Source organism: Mustela nigripes, chromosome 13 (assembly GCF_022355385.1).
Source record: "Mustela nigripes isolate SB6536 chromosome 13, MUSNIG.SB6536, whole genome shotgun sequence".
NCBI classification, from domain to species: Eukaryota; Metazoa; Chordata; class Mammalia; order Carnivora; family Mustelidae; genus Mustela; species Mustela nigripes.
In genome coordinates, this window is record NC_081569.1 from 94264165 (window position 1) to 94290066 (window position 25902).

The 25902-nt window shown below is 33.8% G+C and overlaps 1 protein-coding gene across 1 annotated transcript in view; it reads right to left on the reverse strand.

Moving 5' to 3' along the window:
• Window positions 1-25902, reverse strand: part of MDGA2 (MAM domain containing glycosylphosphatidylinositol anchor 2) — an 844384-nt gene that overhangs the window by 73212 nt on the left and 745270 nt on the right. The window contains exon 10 of the mRNA XM_059373141.1: window positions 25097-25245. Within this exon, the coding sequence (XP_059229124.1) occupies window positions 25097-25245 (149 nt within the window). The remainder of the gene's footprint in view (window positions 1-25096; window positions 25246-25902) is intronic.

Below are 25902 nucleotides of genomic sequence, written 5' to 3' on the forward strand. Positions count from 1 at the left end.
ACAAGAAAGGTCTCAAAACCACAACCTAACCCTACATCAAAAGGAGCTGGAGAAAGAACAGCAAAGAAAGCCTAAACCAGCAGGAGAAGAGAAATCATAAAGATCAGAGCAGTAGTCAATAATATAGAAACCAAAAGAACAGTAGAACAGATCAATGAAATTAGAAGCTTATTCTTTGAAAGAATTAATAAGAATGATAACCCCCTGGCCAGACTTATCAAAAAGAAAAGAGAAAGGATGAAATTAATAAAATCATGAATGGAAGAGGAGAGATCACAACCAACACCAAAGAAATACAAACAATTGTAAGAACATATTATGAGCAACAATATGCCAGCAAATATGACAATCTGGAAGAAATGGATGCATTCCTAGAGAAGTTTAAACTACCAAAACTGAACCAGGAAGAAATAGATAACCTGAACAGACCCACAACCAGTAAGGAGATTGAAGCAGTCATCAAAAATCTCCCAACAAAACAGAGCCCAGGGCCAGACGGCTTCCCAGGGGAATTCTACCAAACACTGAAAGAAGAATTAACACCTCTTCTCCTGAAACTGTTCTAAAATATAGAAATGGAAAGAAAACTTCCAAACTCATTTTATAAGGCCAGCATTACCTTGATCCCAAAACCAGACAAAAACTCCACCAAAATGGAGAATTACAGACCAATATCCTTGATGAACACAGACGCAAAAATTCTCACCAAAATCCTAGCCAATAGGATCCAACAGTACATTAAAAGAATTATTCACAATGACCAAGTGGGATCTATTCCTGGGCTGCAAGGTTGTATCCACAAATCAATCAATGTGATACAATACCTTAATAAAGGAGAGAACAAGAACCATATGATACTCTCAATGGATGCGGAAAAAGCATTTAACAAAGTACAGCATTCTTTCTTGATCAAAACTCTTGACAGTGTAGGGATAGAGGGTATATACCTCAATATCATCAAAGCCATCTATGAAAAACTCATAGTGAATATCATTCTCATTGGGGAAAAACTGAGAGCTTTTCCCTTAAGGTCAGGATCACAGCAGGGATGTCCATTATCACCACTGCTATTCAAGATAGTACTAGAAGTCCTAGCCTCAACAATCAGACAACAAAATGAAATTAAAGGCATCCAAACTGGCAAAGAAGAAGTCAAACTCTGTCTTTGCAGATAACATGATATTTTATGTGGAAAACCCAAAAGAATCCACTGCAAAACTGTGTGAACTCATACAGGAATTCAGTAAAGTGGCAGAATATAAAAATCAATGCACAGAAATCAGTTACATTTCTATACACCAACAGCAAGACAGAAGAAAGAGAATTTAAGAAGTCGAGCCTGTTGAAAATTGCACCCAAAACCATAAGATACATGGGAATAAACTTAACCAAAGAGGAAAAGAATCAGTACTCAGAAAACTATAAAGTACTCATAAAAGAAATTGAGGAAGACACAAAAGAAATGGAAATGCTCATGGATTGGAAGAATAAATCCTGTGAAAATGTTTATGCTACCTAAAGCAATCTACACATTTAATGCAATCCCTATCAAAATACGATCCATTTTTTTTCAAAGAAATAGAACAAATAATCCTAAAATTTATATGTTGAAAAAGAAAGTCATAGTTGGTGGCATCACAATTCCAGACTTCAAGCTCTATTATCTGTCATCATCAAGATAGATGGTAGATGGTACTGGCACAAACACAGACACATATATTAATGGAACAGAACAGAGAGCCCCGAAATGGACCCTCCACTCTATAGTCAGCTAATCTTTGACAAAGCAGGAAAGAATGTCCAATGAAAGAAAGACAGTCTCTTCAACAAATGGTATTGGGAAAATTGGAGAGCCACATGCAGAAGAATGAAACTGGACCATTTCTTTACACGACACACAAAAATGGCCTCAAAATGGATGAAAGACCTCAATGTGAGATAGGAATCCATCAAAATCCTTGAGAAGAACACAGGCAGCAACCTCTCTGACCTCAGCCACAGCAACTTCTTTCTAGAAACATCACCAAAAGCAAGGGAAGCAAGGACAAAAATGAACTATTGGGACTTCATCAAAATCAAGAGCTTTTGCACAGCAAAGAAGACAGTCAACAAACCAAAAGACAACTGACAGAATGGGAGAAGATATTTGCAAATGACATATCAGATAAAGGACTAGTATCCAAAATCTATAAAGAACTTATCAAACTCAACACCCAAAGAAGAATCCAATCAAGAAATGGGCAGAAGACATAAACAGACATTTCTGCAAAGAAGATATCCAAATGAGCAACAGTGACATTAATAAGTGTTCAACATCAGTCGACATCAGGAAAATAGAAATCAAAACCACAGTGAGATACCTAACGTCACAACAGTCAGAATGGCTAAAATTAACCAGTCAGGAAATGACAGATGTTGGTGAGTATACAGAGAAAGGGGAACCCTCCTACACTGTTGGTGGGAATGCAAGCTGGTACAGGCACTCTGGAAAACAGTATGGATATTGCTCAAAAAGTTGAAAATAGAGCTACCCTATGATCCAGCAATGGCACTAGTGGGCATTTACCTTAAAGATACAAATGTGAACCAAAGGGACACATGCACCCAAATGTTTAGAGCAGCAATGTCCACAATGGCCAAACTATGGAAAGAACATAGATGTTTCTCAACAGATGAATGGATGAAGAAGATGTGGTATGTGTGTATAGATATACACATACATACAGAAAGTGGAATACTATGCAGCCAACAAAAAACACTGAAATCTTGCCATTTGAAACAATCCTCTAGTGGATGGAACTAGAGGATGTTATGCTAAGCAAAATAAGTCAATCAGAGAAAGACAATTATCATATGATTTCTCTGATATGAAGAATTTGAGAGGCAGGATGGGGGGTTGTGGGGGGTAGGGAGGGAAAAAATAAAACAAGATGGGACTGGGGAGGTAGACAAACCATACAAGACTCTTAATCTTAGGAAACAAACGGACGGTTCCTGGGGGTGTGTAGAGGGAATAAGGTGACTGGGTTATGGACGTTGGGGAGGGTATGCACTATGGTGAGTGCTTTGAATTGTGTAAGACTGATGATTCACAGACCTGTACCCCTGAAGCAAATAATACATTATATGTTACTTAAAAAAAAAAAAAAAATGGAGAACTGAGCCTGTAGCTAAGGCTGGAGCTTTCCTGGCCCATTCTGGCATGGCAATCTTAACTGAAGAACTATGGCTAAGCCTGGAAGTCTGGAAGTAGACTTAAAGAGAAATAGCTGTGGCTTTTGTGCAATGATCTTAATCATTCATCTCCATGAACAATGTTGCCTGGGCTTCTGGAGTTTTTAGTAATAACTTCATAAGGCATACAGTTCCTATTCTGGTCCAAATCCAGAGTTACTGATAAACTTCATTCCTTCATTCCCCTTCTCATGGGGTACATAAGCACAACTTATTATTTTCTCTCTTTCCCCTTGCTTTACAAGAGAGGGTTTTATGTACACATATGCAAATGTATTAGTAATATAATGTCTTCATATAAAAATATAATGTCTTCTTTTTTTTAATTTTTTATTTTTTATAAACATATATTTTTATCCCCAGGGGTACAGGTCTGTGAATCACCAGGTTTACACACTTCACAGCACTCACCAAATCACATACCCTCCCCAATGTCCATAATCCCACCCCCTTCTCCCAAACCCCCTCCCCCCGGCAACCCTCAGTTTGTTGTGAGATTAAGAGTCACTTATGGTTTGTCTCCCTCCCAATCCCATCTTGTTTCATTGATTCTTCTACCCACTTAAGCCTCCATGTTGCATCACCACTTCCTCATATCAGGGAGATCATATGATAGTTGTCTTTCTCTGCTTGACTTATTTCGCTAAGCATGATACGCTCTAGTTCCATCCATGTTGTCGCAAATGGCAAGATTTCATTTCTTTTGATGGCTGCATAGTATAAAAAGACATTTCTATGAGTCTTAGTTCATTTTTTAAACAGGGTCACCCAGATCTTGATTTTGATAAATTTTTAATGTTTGAATTATTACTTTTTGCTTTTTACTTCTCAATACCCACATAAGTGATAAATAGTGGAATTTTTTATCATGTGCCATCATTAACCTACTAAAAAAATTAATTGAATGCATACTATCTGTCAGGAACGTAACTAGACTGAGATATAGTGTTCCTCATATAGACACTAGGAATGCCCAATTTAAAAAAGTTAATAATAACAACAACCGGACTAAGAATAAAAGACAAATGCCCAGTTTTCACAAAGCTAAAATTTTGGCTGTGGGCAACAATACTAAAGAATAATGAAATCATAACATACCACAGAGCAATAAGTGTGATAAGACAAAAAAATGAGAAAAGTTGAATAATAAACAAGGAACCTCACAAAAATTATAGTGAAAGAAAAACTCTGCCTTATTTAGAATACAGTTCGTTAGTGCCATCAGCTGGATTTTGCATTATGACAGTATACTCCTGACCCCACATGAAGCTTCTAGACTTGTGGAAACACAAAGAGGTTTTTTTTTTTAATAGTTTTTCTTCTATTTCAAGTATAACTTTTTGTTGCACTTGCTCTTTTTAATAGTTATTTAAAATGGTAGTTTTTGCAGCTCTATGTGGTTTACACATATTACTAGAATTTTATCATAAAAAAACAAAGGGCATTACTTGACAAGATTTGTTCATCAGAAATTTAGGAGAGAAAAGGCATCCAATGGAGTTGAAATGTCTTAAAAGCGAAAGGCTCCAGGATGGTTAAGGATTGAATACTTAAATCTGGTTATTTGGTTTATATTTCTGTTTTTATATGTATTTGCTATTTATATTTGGACACAAAGAAGAAATTGAAGGCTATAGTTTCCTCTGCAGTAATAAAGATGGTCTTTGTAATCCACTGTAGCAGTAAAACTGCTGAGTATTTGAACATTGTGGAATATCTAATTCTGTACATGACATGCACTATTAACACTACATCTTAATCTACTATTAGATTTTCCATTCTATTAATGATTGAGCTGGCTGATCATTTGCTGCAAGTTCATGAAAGTCATTAATTAGATGGTGTGGCAACAAAACCAAACATCTGAACCACAGAAGCATTTAAATTTAAAAATAGGTTTAAAGCTATGAAAAATAAACTGCCCAAACTACACAGAATACATTAAAAAATACCCATGTAATAACTGATAAAGTAAATAATTTTTTATCATATTATTCTCATATCTCTTTAAAAAGAGAAGGAACTACAGATTTATGGAACTTGACCTTCTACCTCTTTCCAGATACATTTCCTTCCTCCCTCAATCTGCTTGAAAGAACTATATACAGGATGCACTTTTTTTTTTTTAATCTTTTCCCTGATACACTTTAACCTTTTCCAATATATGTTTGAATACATAGAAGTTATACTGGTTTGGGGAAAAAACAAGTATCTTCCAAAATACTAGCATTTTTGCTATCCTAAAAGGAATTTTTCTAAAAATAAGCTTTGTTTTGTTTTGTTTTCAAAACAACTGCACTGTGTTCATACATAAAATATATAATACGAGAGTTATAACACTATTTGTCTGTCTTTATTGCTTCATATATGGCCATAATATCCTCATACTATCAACTAATAATGACTAAGAATCTGCTTTATGTTCAAGGTAATATTATCTAGCCTTTTATAGGAGAAAAAATATGCATTTTCTCAAGATTTACAGTACTTTGTGTGGTAATACTTCATTTGCTGCAATCTCTGAGGCACTAAGAATCCACAGATCTACTTAAATATACAGATTAATTGGTGCTTCTTTATTTGCTTGTACAACCTTATTACCCCTTTGTAATAGATTTTACCAGAAAATGAAAATTATAGTTTTTTTAATGTTGAGAAATACACTCTTAGTTTTAGTGTTAGGGAAGAGTTAGCCTAGTGTGGCTTTTACAGAAAAAAACTGACAGTTGGCTATATTCTTTGACTTGTTACTATTCTAAAACAATAAATTTTATTTTCTTACTTCAGAAGTTATATTTTCTAACCTTTACCAAAATGTCCAGTTTTATATTTGACCTCAGGAATCTTATTTCTGTTTCCAACCAAAGAAAGTATTTTCTGTCCTCACTTCCATTATAGAGCCACTGTGTGAGATAGTCAACATAATTTACCTATTCTCCAACAAAACCTAGTTGAACTTATTGTTCGTCAATACGTTCCTATTACATTACTTGTATTATATGTCATATTGGAGTGCTTTTCTCACTCCGCTATAGAGAAATCCTGCTTTATCTTGGGTTGTGGCTCTGCTCATTAACTGAACAGAACTTGCTCATTTATTACAATGATCTGGTTTCCAAGCAACAATTTTTTGAAGTTGAAATTATATTAAATACCTCTGTACATAGCAATCTCTTGACTACTAGTTTTTGTGTTTATCTAATTAGAAGTATCAAATATAGATCACATTATAAAATAATTTTATATTAACTTACAAAGAATTTTATGTTAACTTAAAAGGAAGAATAAGATTTTTAACAATGATGAGTCAATTAGAAAGACTTTATAAAGAAGAGTGGTTTCAAAATATACATTTGTTAAAAAACTGGGAAATTTATAAAAACTATAAAATTTCCTTTGAAAATATTTAAAATCTCAGCATCACTATTATTATTGACACTGGCATTATTACTAAAAGTGCTAATTTTAAAAACTTGGGTCTAATCTATAAAAGAACAGGCATCCAGAGTGTCAGTAAGGCAGAGTAAGTACTTTTCTGAGCCCAAAACAATTCTCAGATGAGCAACCCCAAATGGAATTATTCATAAGTTTTCAAACACACTAAGAATATTCGAGAAAATTCATATCTGAGCCATTTATTTTCATCAAGTCTTTTTGATGTCTCTAACACACATGCTAACATGTTTCAATGTTCATATCAGCATGTTTTCTTTTAAAGAAATAGGGGTATATAAATAAAGAATAGCATATATAGGTCTTAAAAAAATTCTTAAGCTCACAGCATGAAATGTCTAAAAGCTTTGGACTCAAGTAACTTCTCCTTTAATACATCCAACTTCAGAGTCTCCGCATCTTTGCTTCTTAAAAATTTTACACTTGCACCTTTGGATGACTACATCCTAGTCTTTGAAGTGGTATTACTAGGGTAATCTATGTGGGACCACTGGAAATAAGTGTGGATCTCTGAAGTTATGGGAAGACATAAAGAAGTCATGGTTTTAATAGAACAATATTAATGAAACATGCAGAAACAGCTTTATGCAAAACAATCAGACACACTTTTAATCTCTCAGAAGACTCTACACCTACATGATTATCCTTCATCTCATTTCATTTTTGTAAGACCATTTCCTATTTCATTATTAGAAGTTAAGTCTTTAACTAAGATGAAAAGTCCAAAATTTCACCTTCTCTGGAGGACTGACTCACTTTATGCAAAAGACTAATAATGACAGAAAAGATTTCAGATATTCAAAGCAATTCCCAGAGGTGCAGTCTCAAGATTGAGAAAGCTGTTTTTGAGAAAGTGGGATGTCTAAAATTCCATGTCAAAATACTTAGTACTAATATTTGCATGAATACAAATTAAAACCATGTTTTATTTTTTCACTTGGCAAATATACTCATGTTTCTAAATTCCATCTTACACTTTTATTTATATTCTTTTGAGGTTGCAAGCAAGCTATCTCATTCATGATTAATGACACCAGTTTGTATCATTAGGCATATGCACACTAAACCACACATAAATTGGAAATAGAAGCAAGTGAAAGTATATTGAAATAGAGAAATGTGAAATACTGCTGAAACATTAATATTTATCAAGTTATTATCTGGTTATATAAAAAGGTATTAAAATATATTAAAACCACAATTCCTTTGTTGATAGTTCCTTTTAACAATATAACTGACCAGCCAGCGGCCAAAAAAAAAAAAAAAAAAAAAAGGCAGCATTCATAAGCATGTAGTTCAATTCAATTCATCATGACAACAAGTTAAAAAAAAATGTTGAACTCTTTGAAAATCAGACAACAAGAACAAAATAAAACAAAGCCCCTCTTTAGCCAGAAAGTTAAGCTTAGTTGGTGATTATAGAAATAACTGAAGTAGATATAAATCCTTGACAGTCAAGAGTTCTATAACGGGCACTGAGAGTATGCATAGATAGCATAGATATATAAATAAAATTGGTAAAAAGCCTTATGTTACATTAATACAATTCATAAAAATTTTCTTATTTTTAAACAATGGCACATTAAGACCTTTCTGTAAAAGAGGAATAAGTTATTGATTAGTATTGGGCATTTAGTATGGCCACCCTGAGCTAGATACTGCACTACAGCATAGCAAGTGAAAATGTAGTTCAGAAAAGAACATTTTTCTTGCCTTTGAGAACATCTCATTTATTAAATCTGCAGGACAATTTGTTCCCCCAAAATTAGTGCTTATATTCACTTATCTTAATATGAGAGGAGTCTTTCTTTAAAATAATAACTAATATTTACTGAGTGCTTACTATGTGCCCCTAAATTTATAATCCTCTGGATATTTCCAAAATGAGGTAATAATTGGGACCAAAGTTAGTCTTCCATTTTGTGAGTTAAAGCAAAAGTTTGATAAATGCTAAATGAATCTGGATATTGATAGAAAAGTTGGGCCTTACTGATGTTTAAAAAACAACAGCAACAGCAAAACAAAACAAAAACCAAAAAAACTTACCATCACCCTTTTTTAGTAAAATAGTGCAAAAGATTATTACATTGTGAATATATGTTCTGTTTAGGATCAGTAAGATTTCACTATTCTAGGTTTGATGTAAGTTATAATATCTAATATCTGTTTACTTGCCATTTGTTAGCTAGAACTTACTGCTCTTTGCAACTGTCTGACAATGGGTTAATTTATTCTTTAGAATGCAGCTCCATGAAGGGAAAGGCTTTTCTTTTTTTTCTTTCTTTCTTTTTTTTTTTTTTTTGAGTCACTAATATTTTCACAGTTCAGACTAATATTTATTGAATTCATGCATAAACATTATTGAGCTGGCTACTCAGTGGGAAGATACATCTTACTTTCTGGATTGGAAGTAAGGCATTTTGCCCATCTTGACAAAATGTTGTGCCATTACTTAGATTTACTGACAGATAGCTAATTAAAAACTCAAGCCCAACACCTAGATTAATTACCAACTGTCTCTCATTGAGTAATACCAATTACAAACAAAGTTTCATTCTTTGCTTGTCCTAGTTTCTAGCAAATCCACTGTGGGCTCTGCACTGTCCTGTCCCACATAACCAGTATCTTATCAGTACCCTTATCCTTGCAATATGCAAACATCTGCTACTCATACTTCTAATTAGCAGAATGCCCAATTCTTTCCTATAGGCCTTTGTATTATTATAATGATCAGATTCACAATAAAAATCTTTAATTTGGATCTCCACTGTTTCTTGTAATAGAGTACTCTATTTGTCAAATAGACATTTGAAGATCTGGCCCACAAAACTAAATGTTTTATATATAGATATATATCTCTCTCTATATATAATTTCTACATGTTTTTATTTTCCTTTAATATACTTGTGAGGTGCTTTAATCTCTTAGCTTAATTATTTTGTGGCTCCTATCTCTTTTTTTTTTTTTAAGATTTTATTTATTTATTTGACAGCGAGAGATCACAAGTAGGCAGAGAGGCAGGCTGAGAGAGAGAGAGAGGAGGAAGCAGGCTCCCTGCTGAGCAGAGAGCCCGACGCGGGACTCGATCCCAGGACCCTGAGATCATGACCCGTGTGGCTCCTATCTCTTGACCTCATTTATGTCTGTACTGAAATGTTAACTCCTAAAACAGGGGCTCCCCGACCACACTATTTCTTACAGCAAGAGGCTCACTATTTACGCCATTGTCTTACTGAATTCCACCACTCTTCCCAATTTTTTTCCTATCTGAAATCATAATAGCTGTTTATTTGTGTATGGATTTCTTCCTTAAGTAAAAGGAAAGTTGCACAGGATAAGGAAATTTTCCTGAGTATGTTGTTAGGGCTGTTTCTGACTTCCCATTAGCTCAGGGTGGGAGGCACATCCTTGTTCTCAGCTGAAAAGTACTAAGTACCTATTTAAAGGGAACAGGAAGAGGTCCAGGCAACATCATATTGCCCTGACATAAGATCTCACAAGCAACCCCAGCAATCATCATACCACTCTCAGCAATAAAACAAAATATGAAATAAAGCTACACATAGCATTATCCGTTTATTAGCAATAAAATCAGAATGATCCTTAACATTACCATTCCAGGCTCTTATTTAAAAAATATGGGCTAGAAATGCAGAGCACTAAAAACATCACATAATTTCAGAAATGAAAGGCTAAAAAACAACAACAACAAAAAACCATTCTGCAATACAGAGCCATCTGGAAGGGGCAAACAGCTAAGGCTTTAGTTCTTGATTTCTTAGTGGTAAGCATGCTGCCCTGGGCAACTCTTCCCTTCTCAGTTTTATTTTTTGTCACCTATCTCTTATCAGCTTGACAATCTAGCCAGCTTTTTTGTAGCTACTTAGGAACATTCTATTCCAGTTTAAAAACTGTGACTATTAGAATACAAAATTCAAAATATGTATTTTTTTTTCTTTTAGTGAGAGAAACAGCATGCATGAGAAGGGGGGGGTAGGGGAGGGGCAGAGAGAATCTTAAGCAGGATCCATGCCCAATGCAGAGCCTAACCAGGGCTCCATCTCCCGACTCTGAGATCATGACCTGAGCTGAAATCAAGATCTGAAGCTTAACTGACTGAGCCACCTAAGTGTCCCATAAAATACATATTTAAATAAGCAAGTAAATGCAGTTATATTTGAAGCATTGGGATAATCAATGCCTTTAAAAGCAGGACCTTGTCCTTATGATAAGGGCTCTTAGAACCTCATATATTCCTCTTAGTTGGCAATTTGTTCTTATGCAAGTGCCCTATCTTGCAAATTGTCACTGGCTTACAGAGTGACCAGTCACAATATGTCTTCAAAATATATAGATTGGGGCGCCTGGGTGGCTCAGTGGGTTAAAACCTCTGCTTTTGGCTCACGATGACATGATCCCAGGGTCCTGGGAGGCCCCGCATCAGGCTCTCTGCTCAGCAGGGAGCCTGCTTCCTCCTCTCTCTGCCTGCCTCTCTGTCCACTTGTGATCTTTGTCAAATAAATAAACAAAAATTAAAAAATATATATATAGAGAGAGATTTAAGCTATATCCCAACTCAGATTTATTTCACATCCCTGAATATAATTATGAGTATGGACATAGCCACTGAATTTTGGGGTCATTTACTGTACCTTATAATTAATTTTTAAGAAAAACTTAAATGGCAAATGAATGCAGACATCATTATTGCTTCATTTTAGCCAATGTACTTGATTATTCAAATTTAGATTCTTTCTTTCCTCCAGATTGAACTTTTAAGTCCCCTTCCTATGAGCATGATTTAAAAATTGTATCAAAATAATGTCATGTGGAAAAAGTAACAAAAAGACTTTTGATACCTTCTCAGATTTTCAGCAGATTCTCTGAATACAGAATGAATTTTAATGATATCAGTTTTTCCTCTATCTCTGCTTTATTTGTTGCACAGCATGAATCACTTTCTAAAATTTTTCCATCTATTCAATTATATATATTTTTGTCTGCTCTTTATCAGAATATGAGCCTTTTGAGCTCATGGATATTTTCTGTCTAGTCCACTTTTTATCCCGTGTATATATAACAGCATGTAACATCTAATTACAAAAGAAGAATCAAAGAATATTAAGGGTTGGATGAATTATATACAGGAGCATGTTTCAGATTTTATTGTTCTTTTATACAGATGATATGCATACAGGGGCATTTATTTCAACAAATTTTATTGACTCAGTCACTTGAAAGACATTTATTGAGCCCCTTTGAATTCTTTACACTTTCATTATTTTGAACTAAAGGGTACAATTTCATAATAAAATCTGTATTCATTCTTTTAATATTTTAGAAATAAACTTGAGAAGTAGATCTCTCCGAGGTTGTATTTCCATCAGAAAATCAATTGGTATTATTAATATATTCAATCAAACACTGTTGACTAGAAAGATAAATCTGGGTAGTAATTCACGCTTTTCACAAATAATTTCTTTTAATTTGCAGGTACATAAGATAGCACTTATTTGTCCTATTGACTTCAGATCAAGTCATAGGGTTTTCTTTAGTCAAAGAAAAATGAACAGAAGTGATGTGTGCCCCTTTCAAGAATAAGATCTAGGAGCTGGTACATGCTTTAACATGCTCCCTTCAAAAAACAATTGATACTGTAAAAATCATTTTATGTTAATATATAGAAACACTTAACCTAGTCTACCAATATCTATTGGGCACCAAGATACTTTCTAAAGAAAGGATAACATAAAATTACAGAAGAGACAGTATAAAGTGAAATATATATATATATATATATATATATATATATAGTTTTAAGTGTAAATATTCTTCAGTTTCTTTTTCTTTTTGAAGACCTATTATTGCAACACCTTATACCATAAGCATAAGCATATATATGTTCAAAATTAGCTTCCCAAAGCAGAGGAGCTGCTTATTAAATATAAGAAAACTACCCATGAATTTTTTATTGTGTCACTTTGCTAAGATATGAGTCTCTGGGAATAAATTTTAGAGCATTTTAAGAAAAAGAGTTCCAGGGATATACATTAAAGTTATTTTACATTATAACATGAAACTTCCTTTAGATTTTGTTTTTAAATTGTACCATTTCCATTTCCTTGAAAACATTACATTAAATATGTGCCTGCATTCATCTCAGTAGCAGTTCATTTTCTTCTTAATATAAACAAACATATTTAAGAATATTTTCTTAACATATTGAAATGAGAAACAAATATTCATTTGTTTTAACATAAAATTTTCAAAAGACAACAAGTACATAAGTACATCTTCTTCATCTCTGCCATTTTGCTTCCTTCCTTCCTGAAATCTACATTTAATCATCAAATCCTCCTGATGTTGCCACAGCAATTTCTCCCCAATCACCAAGGCAGCAGCACTGGTGTGGGTAGTTATATATCACTTGAAATAAAACAACAGCTTTCATTCCCTTCTGTTCCTTCTGGATTTTGTACCACAGTAATGATCATTTGACTCCTCTATTTTGGCTCTCTCTGTGTCTCCCCACTTCTCTCAAGGTAAGTCTAACTTCTTTGGAACCATTCATATGGCCCTTCATGTCCTTGGTCCCTCATATATCCAGCTTGATCTTTTCCTTTTCTCTTGCACTATGATCCAGATATGTTGCTTTATTTTCAGTTCTCTAAATTTACCATGCTGACTCTATATCCAGGAATGTGTTAATTCCCTCCATCCCTTGATCTGGGTAACTTCTATTCACCCTTCCCATGTAAGTTTGCTACTATTTCTGTCAGCATTCTTCACCTCCCAAAGTTACCTTAGGTTCCCCTCCAATGTTTTCCTACAGTATCTTATATCCACATCTATCATCATATCTATCAAACTGTATTGTAATTGACTGTTATCTATCCCCTGAGGACAAGAACTATCCTCCTACCTACCCATCTTCAACCCTTTGGCAACTCACAGATATTTGGCAGAGTACTTCATATATTATTTCAGCTTAAGTACACACTTGGTTGATTACATAAAAGAATTCTTCTTTCTTATGAGTGACCTCTTTGTAAATTGACATGAGATATAGAATGTAGACTTAAGCATTCATTTACAATAAAGCCTAACCCTATTTTGTCTAGTCTCATTTATTTAAGGTACAGCAAAGATGCTATTCTTGTATTTGTATTTTAATTTATAAACTTAACTGTGTGTGTGCATAGAAGGAGCAGTAAGAGGTGAGGAGACATAGATAGCTTATCATAAGGGAGCTCTGGGCCACCTAGCCAATCTCCTTTCCAATCAAACCCCATCATTTACATTCTAATGATTCATAGATGCACACAGAGTTTCACAGCAGTAAAGCACAGACGTTGAGATAAGAGCCTTCAAAATTAGTTAAACAAGGTTAATATTCCAGTTTCCCAAGTCCTCTCTCTCTGCAGAGTATGGTAATATAGCTTAACATTTGTAAGATTATGTCTGTACCTAAACAAGAGTGATGCTAATTTCAAAGGAATTTTGGTGTTTAGTATTATTATTTTGGCATATTTTAAAATTTATATTTATGTTTATTCTGAAACCAAACAGTTATTTTATTTCTTCCTCATTTACAATTAAAAAAGCAAAAACAAGTATTCATATCATGTCATAATTGAATAAATTATAAAATAACAAACTGAGGAAGAGATTTCTGAAGTCAGAAAGGTTTGCATAAAATATAGACACTGTAAGTGGAAATGTAGATGTATCCTCAAATACGGAAAAGATTAAAGGAATAAAAATATAATATTCAATTATGTGGGCATAGATATATAAACACAGAAGTATATAATTTGAATTAAAATATGTATAACAACTAAAGTTAATAAAAAGAAGTATTAAATTTCAATAAGAAATTATTACAAAAAAAAAGAAATTATTACAAGAGAAGTTAGAAAACAAGGTGAAAGTCTACCATTTAAAAATGAAGAAGAAGGAGAAGGAAGAGGAAAGAAGAAAAAGATCAAGAAAAAGACACAAGGCTCAGATAATAATAGTCAGCTGAATTACACTTGTCAGATTCCACGCCAAATGGGTTGCGGTCAAATCTCAGTTTCACCTCTGATTTAACTCTCTGATCTTGAGTGAGTTACTTAACCTTACCCTTTCTTCATCCTTAACATAGAATAACAGTAATATCTACCTCATTATGTTGATTAAATAATTAAATATGGCAGTATATATAGGGCACCTAGAATATTATCTGACTGTATGGCCTACATACTTCAAGAACAGCTGATGAGAATAAGTAATGACAAAGCTACTCAAACTACTGCCTTCAAATTCCTATTCAATCTCCTGCTCTATCTCTTCAAAAATGGTTTCCAGGTCTTGGAGTTCCCTAAGGCAACTTAAACACTTTATGATATTTTGCATTCCTTGGTTGGATTTTTTTTTTAATTTTTTATTTTTTATAAACATATATTTTTATCCCCAGGGGTACAGGTTGAAATAGATCAGAAAATTATAAAAAACCAGGCAAGCCATTATCAAGCAACTGTAAAGCAGTAGATATCATGTAATATTTTAAAAATCTGTCAGGTTCAGCACTTATTATTCAAAGGTAAATATTGTTTGTTCCAGCCACTTAAATTAAAATATTTTAACTGCTGAAAACTAATCAGGCTTTTGTTATGAAAATGGCATAAAAATATGTATGATTCCGTATTTTCAGGCATCTTAAGAAACTAAACTGAAAATGATAAAGCTAAAGTGATGGTAATTTATAATTAAAAATGAAAAAAAGTAATAGAAAATGGGTACCAATTCAAGATGATTTTGACAATCACTCATTTTTGAAATTTGAGGAAATGGTCACTTAGGAGTTGTGTCAGTGTTTCAAGGTGGTCACATTTCTTCGTGAAGCACTGAGTCATTAGGAAACTACCAGATGTAAATTTTAGTTCATACATACCATAATCAAGTAACTTAATACCTCATTGATAGGTTTCTTTAAAAAAAAAAAACAACAACAAACTTGAAAATATATACAAATACAAACCTAAGGAACTGTGTATATCTTTCCCGGAAGAAGCAAAGAAAACATTTGCATTTGAGTTCTCAGTCTACCAGGTATATCGTCAAGATCAACTGTGGACTAATATTTTTAATAATCACTGGTGTTAGAGACACAGCAAGCCAGGCATAAGAAGAGGATACAGCTCTGGTTGAGACCCACTGTACCCATTATAAGTTACCCATTATAAGATGTACATTTCAAATTCATTTATTCCACAAATGGTGTTGAACAGCATATGCCAAGCTCTGTGCTTGAAAGAGCATTTACCCATTCATTTTATATTGAGATCATACAGGAATCTTAATGATAAGAAAATGCTAAAAGATGAAGATGGAATCTGATCTTAGTCTCTTCAATATAGAAGGGCAATATAAAACAGTGGTTCTCAAAGTATGGCTCTGAAACAGCTTTATCAAGATCACACAGGAGGTTGTTAAAAATACAAACACTTGGGCCATACCCCAGACCCACTAAATCAGAAACTGTGGAGGTGGGGTCCAGCAACTGTTTTCCCAAGCACAGGAAGTGATTCTGATGCAAACTCAAATTTGAAAACCACTGCTGTAACACAGAAAATAGTGTGTTCAGTTTATTAATAGATATAGTAAAGAGAGTACAAATATAGAGCATAAATTCACATACAAATCTGAATTCAAACAACTCACATAGTGTTAAAGCATGAAAAAAAGAAAATGAAGCCCAGTGTTTCTCAATCGATGAATGGATAAGGAAGAAGTGGTATATATAAAAGGAATATTAATCAGCCATAACAAAGACTGGAATCGTGCCATTTGTAACAACATGGATGGAGTTAGAATGCTAAGTGTAATGCTAAGTGAAATAAGTCAGAGAAAGACAGATACCCATATGATTTCACTCATATGTGAAATTTAAGAAACAAACAAAAAAATGAGTAAAGGAAAAGGGAGAGACAAACTAAGAAACAGACTCTTAGTTACAGAGAACATACTGATGGTGACTAGAGGGGAGGAGGGTGGGAGATGGGTAAAACTGGAGATGGGGACTAAGGAGTCCACTTGCAATAAGCACTCTGTGTTGTATGGAATTGCTGAATCACTACATTGTATACTTGAAACTAACAAACTTGTATATTAATTACACTAAAATGAAAATAAAAAGCTTAATTTAAAAAAGTCTCTTAATCCAAAGTCCACTCTCCATTTCAAATTCTGGTATTTTTTTCCCTTAAAAGTAGGTGAAGGGAACAAGATGGGATTGGGAGGGAGACAAACCATAAGTGACTCTTAATCTCACAAAACAAACTGAGGGTTGCTGGGGGGAGGGGGTTTGGGAGAAGGGGGTGGGATTATGGACATTGGGGAGGGTATGTGCTTTGGTGAGTGCTGTGAAGTGTGTAAATCTGGTGATTCACAGACCTGTACCCCTGGGGATAAAAATATATGTTTATAAAAAATAAAAAATTAAAAAAAAAAAAGTAGGTGAAGGGGTGCCTCAGTGATTCAGTCAGTTAAGCATCTGATGTTTGATTTCGGCTTGGGTCATAATCTCAGGCTCATGAAATTAAGCCCCATATCAGGCTCTACTGCTTGAGATTCTCTCTCTCCCTCTGCCCCTCCCCACCCTGTGTTTTCGCTCTCTTTATCTAAAATAAATAAATAAACTTTAAAAAAAAAAGTAGAATAAATGACTGCATTCCACTGAACTTTATAATCCTAGTCATTTAAGACCATGAATATATATATATATATATATATAATAGCACAGAATATATTTTATATATATATGTTATACATCTATATAGAATCCATAATAACTATATTTACAGACTGTAGGACATGCAATTTAGACATTTAATAGGTGTTCTTTTATCCAAAGAAAGATATCAATCAGGTTTCTCTTCCTAATAAAGTACTAATTCAAATGGACAACCAGGATAGGCTCAGGGTAATTTAATTTGACTTGTAATCAGTTGACCTTGGAGTAACATTAAACCTACTAGATATTTTTTATTCCATCGCTCCCTTAATTACCTTAAAAAACCAACACTGGTTTGTCAGCATTTTTTAACTCTAGGCCTTTTTTAAACTTTTAAAAGGTATTTGAGATTAAGCCCCCTCACTTTAAATCTGGAGGTGTCTTCGGGCTTAAAATGAGTTTCTTGGAGGCAACATATAGATGGGTTTATAAAAAAAATAAAAAATTATAAAAAAAAAAAAAGGTATTTGAAAGCACAAATACCACCCTCCCATCACAGTCACACATTCTTTCCTTAGTTTCCCTGACACAACACATTTTTCTACCTCATAGTTATTTCTTTTTCACTGGAACCTCTTTCCTTGCTGTGTTCATGCGGTAAATTTATGTTCTCTACATTTCTGCTGCCTTCAGTTCTTGAGTCTAATGCTTCTGACCCATAAGCTAACATATTGGAAGGGAAGTATTCACTCAAATTCTAGTAGCATGTTCCCAACCAGGCTCCCTTTATTTGGTTTATGTTCACTATCATTCAAATTTAACAAGTCCAATTTAAAAATCTGATCATTCTTGCAAATCAGTCAATGTGATGCAAACTTTGATTCAATATCTTACTTTTGTCAATAATTTAACACTCTTTCACTCCAAAAGTCTTTTTGAGGTTGCTCATTTTCCACTACATTCAGGATCAAGAAAATTCTCCTGAGCAGTATTACTACACAAAATGAAATCTGTACAAAGGGCCACAGACTCAGAAAAACTCTTCAAAAAGTAGCTGGAATTTTCCAAGACAAAGTACTCCTATTTCACAAAGCCTTTCACATCAAAGGCCCATGGCTCATCAGGGTCTCTCAAATTTATTATATTTATTCCTCCTAGAAAATACATTGTGAATTTAGTATTTATGGGAATACATGAAGAGTAAATGTGTGGTATCCTTGGTTTGGAAAATGGAAATAACCACTTTTTATGAACTGGCTTATGGCTTATTTCTTTTCCAGAGCCAAAGAAACCATTAACAAAATGGCTTCTTTAACTTTCTCCCGCCTGCTCTCTTCTTCCTCTATATATTTGATGATTTCCAGAACATTCACTAAAGAGACTGAAGTAAATGGGAGGGAACGAAGGTCACTGTACTTTTAAAAATCATTTCTCAAAAATTAAATCAATATTCAAGTTCTATTTCAATATTCTCTTAATTCAATTTTTCTATCTTTCCCCTTCACGACTCTTACCTAAATCTTACTCGACCTTACTTCAAAAGTGCCTAACTTTTTTTCTGCCTCTATAGTAGTATCATTTAATATACTATATATGATATGATTAGATTAGTCTACAGAAGATGCTGTTTTATTCATGATTTAAGACTATGCAATGAATCCAGATTATCTATCAATTCTCCACAGACTTCCTTAGGCTGACATTAAATGCCCTATGTCCAAGAGTTCCTCCAAACATCTCTCTCAACAAAATCTGTCCACCTGGCTTCAGTCAATCATGTCCATTGCTCTAATCTCACTTACTTCAGCATCTGTAGACTGCTAATAGTTTTCCTTATTCAAGTTGCTAAAGCATAAGAAGTCATCCCCCATGACCAACCAATTATACTGCCAGTTCCTTAAAATTTTCTGCTTCTATAAACACATTAAACTAGGTACTTAGCAATATTAATAACCACGATGTCACCCATATAGTCATTTGCATATACAATAAATTTATAAATTTCAATTACTATGATCTACTATAAAATAAGGCCTTTACTTTAAAAATTATTTAATAAAATAACAAAAAATGTTTTAAGTGGAAGGAAAAATAAGCTATGTCTCAGTCACTACAGTCACCTGTATGAAGACCAAACTGAAACTGATAATAAATTCATCTAATAATTATACTGAAACGTATACTTGCAATTAGTGATTTCTTGATTAGTCATTATTAGTGATTACTATTTATTAAAAGTAATTGAATATAAACCTATTAAAAACTAATAAACCAGTCTCTACATTGGTGATCACGTCTCTTAACCCCACTACCTGGCAGTACTAACCATTTCTATAGCTGTTCCTGTGGCATTTTGTACCTATTCCTATGATAGCAATTGCTTTAACAAGACTCAAAGGGCAATGCTTCCTTTTTGAACTCCTGGTAATCACTGTAGGATTAATTTACTTCAAGTTTTATTGACTGACTGTGTGATCAAGTGAATATGATAATTCTAAGCATTTTAATGTGTCATAATTCAAAGAGACAGGAACAGTGGCAATTTTATTTTATTCAATAAAACACCCTACTTTCCAAAGGGGACACTCAAAAAGCCACATTCATTGTGCATCTCTTATGGCAGAGCATAAAAATATATAAAACTCTAAAGTTCTTTATTATTAGAAACTACAGTTGTGTATGTTTCAAATGTCGCCAAATAATGTTTTTGTTGTTCATGTATATTCAGATGAGTCAGAAACAGTTTTCCTTGTTTCTTAATTCCTTAGATACCAAGGGAAACAGACATTCAAATAACCTTTTATCTTTGCTGTTAAGCAACAAATGAAGCAAGTAATTAGAGGCTAGTAGCTGTCTAAGGAGATTAAACAATTGTTTAGCTGAGCCTAAAAAGTATAAATTAAGGACATTAAGATTTTGAGAAAACTTTTTTCCACACATTAATATTTTTGACTTCACATAATGTATTTCTTCTCTTTTTAAGTCTCTTAAAACAGTGCTTCCAGAATGCCTTTTTTTTTTAAATACACTGCAAAAACTCCTAAGAAAAGTATATAAGCCAACACACAAATATGAAGACAATTTTCCTCATCATATTTAAATATAGGCCAAATAGCTTAATTGAAATAATCAACCAATTTCACCAGAAAGCTGCAGAAATGCTGGGTTCAGTCTACCAACTCCATTCAGCTGAAGCTTTAATAATAAAGCAGTGGTTTTATTTAAGAATAATTTAAGAATAGATAAGAAGAATTATCTTTATTTAAGAATAGATTAATTTAAGAATAGATAAAGTTTCTAATAGTTTCTCACTTAAAAACAAAATAGGGATCTCTAGAAATGAATGTCATTAATTTTTAAAAAATCAAATTTGTTTTTCAGACTTCATCCAATATAGAAATGTATTACATAATCAAAGCCATGTTCAATATAAAAAGGGGAGGTGCTCTGCCCTAGCTAACCTACATATTTTGCAGATAGAAGAAATTATTTAGATATATAGGCTCAAAATAAAAATATAGGCTTGTGGCGCCTGGGTGGCTCAGTGGGTTAAAGCCTCTGCTTTCGGCTCAGGTCATGATCCCGGGGTCCTGGGATCGAGCCCCACATCGGGCTCTCTGCTCAGCAGGGAGCCTGCTTCCCCCCCCCCTCTCTGCCTGCCTCTCTGCCTACTTGTGATCTCTCTCTGTCAAATAAATAAATAAAATCTTTAAAAAAATATAGGCTAAAGTAATAAGTCTTTAAAAACAGGAAATATGTGACATTAATTATTAATAATCCCTTGAAGAAAAGTTGATCTCATAATCAAAGGCATAAATATTAATTACTAGGAAAGAACTTCCATTTTCTAAAACTTATGTTGCTGGGGGTACATTCCTAATGTTTATTTAAATATCATCTAAGTTGATTCAAAAGCTCTTGATTCAGGATTCTGAGATAGCTTGGGAAATTAAAAAAAAAAGCCATTTGTATGTAATATAAAATCTTCATTGCAGTGACCATCAGATCAGAATTCAAGAATTTTTTTTTTTTTTTAAGGGCTGGTATCTGATTGTATATTTAAAAATGTTGATACCTAGAGGCACCTGGGTGGCTCAGTGGGTTAAGCCACTGCCTTCGGCTCAGGTCATGATCTCAGAGTCCTGGGATCGAGTCCTGCATCAGGCTCTCTGCTTAGCAGAGAGCCTGCTTCCCTCTCTCTCTCTGCCTGCCTCTCCATCTACTTGTGATTTCTCTCTGTCAAATAAATAAATAAAATCTTTAAAAAAAAAAAAAGTTGATACCTAAATGTACATGCCTGAGAAAGGAGACATCTAAATTTTCTAAGATATTATAGAAGAAATAACCTTACTTTACATTAATACTTTTGTTTCCTATTATTAAGCAAGGGGATAGTCTTAAAAAAACTGTATCACTTTCATTGTATCTAGGATGCTTTTGCCCTATCATCCTGAGCTTTGGTGTATAAGGAAATTTTCAAAAGAAATGTTGTCTTTGAGGCTATTTTGCATGTAAAGACTTTTTCATGTAAGGGTTAAGTGTAAATAACATGGTAGTGGCAAAAACAAGTGGATGTACATGTTCTTTCTGTTCTACAAACGACATCTTCCTATTCACATTGGCAGATCTACATGAGGCCATTACTCCTTATTGAGATCTCCCCAAAATATGTATGAAACTTTCTCTTGGCAAGACACAGTATCTGAGTAAAATTACCAATTAAAATGGAGCAACATAAAAAAAGCACCATAGAAAGAAATAATACTTATTTCTACACATAAAAGAAAATCCTAAGAATAAAGAAACCCAGAAAGAAGCGAGGCAAGGAAAGAGTTAGCCTCACAAATTGTGTGAGATACAGGAATTGTTTTCCTGACTAAGGCTTATAACACCAGAAGTATGTTTTCCTCTAGTGGAAGTCATGAATCTAACAAACTTGGAAAGAATAGTATTAGCAGCAGCCTTACTGATCTGATCAAGAAGGCTTTAGACTAAGACTCAAGGTGGAAGAGAAAAATGTGAGTCTGTAAAATGGATATTATGGAAGACAACAGGTTTGAAATGAAAATAAGACACAGGGACAAAATGTCCAGAAATTATTTTGTGAAAACCATGGCTTGGAATAATTCTTAGGCCTAGGATGTATGGCATACCAAATAAAACTAAAATATAGTAGCTGTGTTAAGGTCTCAAAATGCAGTTTCTTTGTTTTTTGGTTTTGTTTTTTTTTTTAGTCCTTATACAACTCTGGTGGCTGAGCATAAGAATTGTCACAGATGTTCAAGTAAGGAGTGCCCTGCACAGGGGAAGCTGGCCTGTGGGACAAGTGCAGATATATTCCACTCCACATGAAATTGCCCAATAGGTATCATTATTTTCAATTTGCAGGGTAGGAACCTAGGCTTAGGTTTGTTCAGAAACTGGCTCAAGGGTATCTAGCTAAAAAATGATGAGGCTAGACTGGCTAGAATTGCAAGCCAAGTATGTCTGGAATTCATAATTTATAAAAACATAGGGAAAATTATACACAAATAGGCACACATATGTAATTTATTCTAAAGTAGCGGGGTATGGGGAAATTATCTAATTTGTTCACAAGGAACAACACAGTGACTGGAAAATGTATGTCACTGCATATCAGGGAGTTATATACTAGTTTTATGATTCAGAAACATAACGATAGGAATTTATAGGAGATGTTAATGTAGAAAAGGAAAATCTGGAAAGAAGAGAAACTGCCATTGGAAAATAGTGTAGTAATCGTAGCGAAACATAGTGCAGAAAGTTATTTATAAGTAATAATAACTCATTTACAAGATGTAAATGAGAAGGACGGACTTCAATTAGCCAGATCTCTATTAGGAGGAAGTCTAATTCTACTAAAAATGTATTTGGGGGGGAAGACTTTTATGGTAACTACTTTTCTGCTGAATTTGACGTAGAAAGTAGAGATGTTAGGAATGAAAGTTTTGAGGACCGTGAGAACAAAGGAAGGGAACAATGAGCAGAGTTGGGAAAATTGTGCAGACCAAAAACGGGTTTACAGGGAGCAGTGGGCCATTTCCCAGATACTCCAAGAAAATATACCTAAAGAAAGTGAGAAACCAAAGATGAACTCCTGACTTTATCATTGCAAATAAACTATAACCAGAAAAAAGGAAAGACATGTAAGGAAAATAATTTAATTTTACAGATAGCAATTTGGTATTTAGTTCTTAGGTATTTCAAAATATAGATAATACAAGTTGAATGTGAATGACCAAATCAAGTGATAAGGACTTAGAAAATGAGTTGATGTGTCTAAAGTCAAGAATGCTCTAAGAAGTTCCAAATATGAAAGATCTAAAAATGTTAGCTGTGTTCAGTTAAAAAAGAGAGAGAGAGAGAGAGAAAAGGTAAGAAAAGAAAAAGAAAAAGGAAAAGGAAAAGAAAAAAGATAAGTCCACCAGCTGAAGGAGAAAAAACTGCTAAACTTTCTTGTGTATATTTTCTCTATCAGAGAAGATTATCATCAAATTAGAACAAATAGAACAAACAATTTTGATACCGGTTTAAGATTTACTCAGATATCCTTAGGTACTAAAGTAAATGAGGGATAAAAAGAAAGTTTCTCAATGATCCATTGCTGTCTGCTGTGTCTGTGACCTGTGAATGCTTAGACAAGAAAGTGATGATTACCAAATACCAGGATACATCCACTAGAAAAGGTTTTTTTTTTCTTTTTCTTTTTGCTTATTAGACAAGAAAGGCAAGAATATTCAACTAACAATTTATCCTAATTTGAATGCTGTATCTTACACAGCCTTTTATTTTAACTTCTTGAACAAGGTAGAAACACACTAGTTTTATGATAATGCAACTGAGTGGGTTATTGGTGGTTGATCAATCTTCCTCCAAGCAAATTTTGTCCTCTTTACTGTAGAAACTCAAAATGCTATTCTGTGATTTCATTAAGGAAGTGGAAAACAACACTTTTTAAATCTGTGGATAATACAAAGTTGTGAGGGGATCAAATAACTCTTGGAAAACATTTTGTTATACAGAAACAGTAACCCCTGATAATACACTATATAAATAGGAAACAATGTAAAGACCTGCATTTAAATTTCAGAAATATCATTTGCATCAACAAAGGATAACAAGGCTTAAGGACGGTTCATTCCTAAAGATCTATTTTCACAAAACCCGTAATCTTCAGCTACCTTAGGAAAACACTGTACTTGATTGTATGTGCTAAATTATTTCTATTCTTCAGATACATTAAATTCACTCTTAAAATATCCTCTCTCTATACTTTGAAACCCTTCGATTAAAAATAAGTAAGACTTCTATCTCCTTAGGAAATAAGACAAAGAATTATGCAGCACAGGTAAGAGTGAGCACATCCTAAATGTTTCTTTCATAGCAAGAATCCAATGTTATTTCTATTGCATATCTCCCTGTGAAGGATTTCAGAAGGCTCAAAGGATGTCACTTTAAAATGTCTGCTGGCACAGTAGAAAACGTAAGTTAATTCCAAACATTTGTGGTTAACTCAGAACAATTCTACGTAAAGCACGATTATCTATCATGTGGGAAAATACATTCTGGAATATGCAAAATGATTAAAAATTTATAGCAACATATCATAATAACAAGGCCTTCACAGAACCACAAACAGAAAAAACAAAAGACAAGAATTAAATTTCTCACCTGCCTGATACCCAACCGGTATGCAACAATCCGATCTACTGCATCAGGATTCATTTGTGTCCATTGTAGACTGTAAGAATAAACACGGTGTCTGTTTTGCCACACAGGATTGTAGGTATCGTAATAGAATTCTGGAGCATAGGCCTTTCCTAAAAATAGAAAGGGTGCTTAAATTTGAATGACGACATATGATAGTCAAACATGCTTGTTCTTTTGTGGCCCTTTTACCTCATTCTACCATGTATCCCGGGAGTAATTCTTCTACTTGAAAAGTCATTATTAACATCTAACCAATTTTCTGGAGAATTTTGGGAATAGATATAAGAAGATTTCCTAGTTGATTAGATGAACAGTGTGAGAGGAAGAGAAGAATCAAGCTCGGCCACAAGTGTTTTGGTCTAAGGAACTGAAAGAATGGAGTTTCCATCAACTGAAGTGAAAAACTATGGGAAGATCAAATTCTAGGGGAGAACTTCAGAAGTTATTATTTTTTTAATTTTTTTTTATTTATTTATTTTTTTTTAATTTTTTATTTTTATAAACATATATTTTTATCCCCAGGGGTACAGGTCTGTGAATCACCAGGTTTACACACTTCACAGCACTCACAATAGCACATACATTCCTCCCCAATGTCCATATGCCCACCAAATGGACACCCCTCCCCCGGCAACCCTCAGTTTGTTTTGTGAGATTAAGAGTCTCTTGTGGTTTGTTTCCCTCCTGATCTGAATGATCTAAATGGAGACATCAAATGGTATATACTAGTCTAGAATTCCAGAGAGGCCAGAATTAGATCTATAATC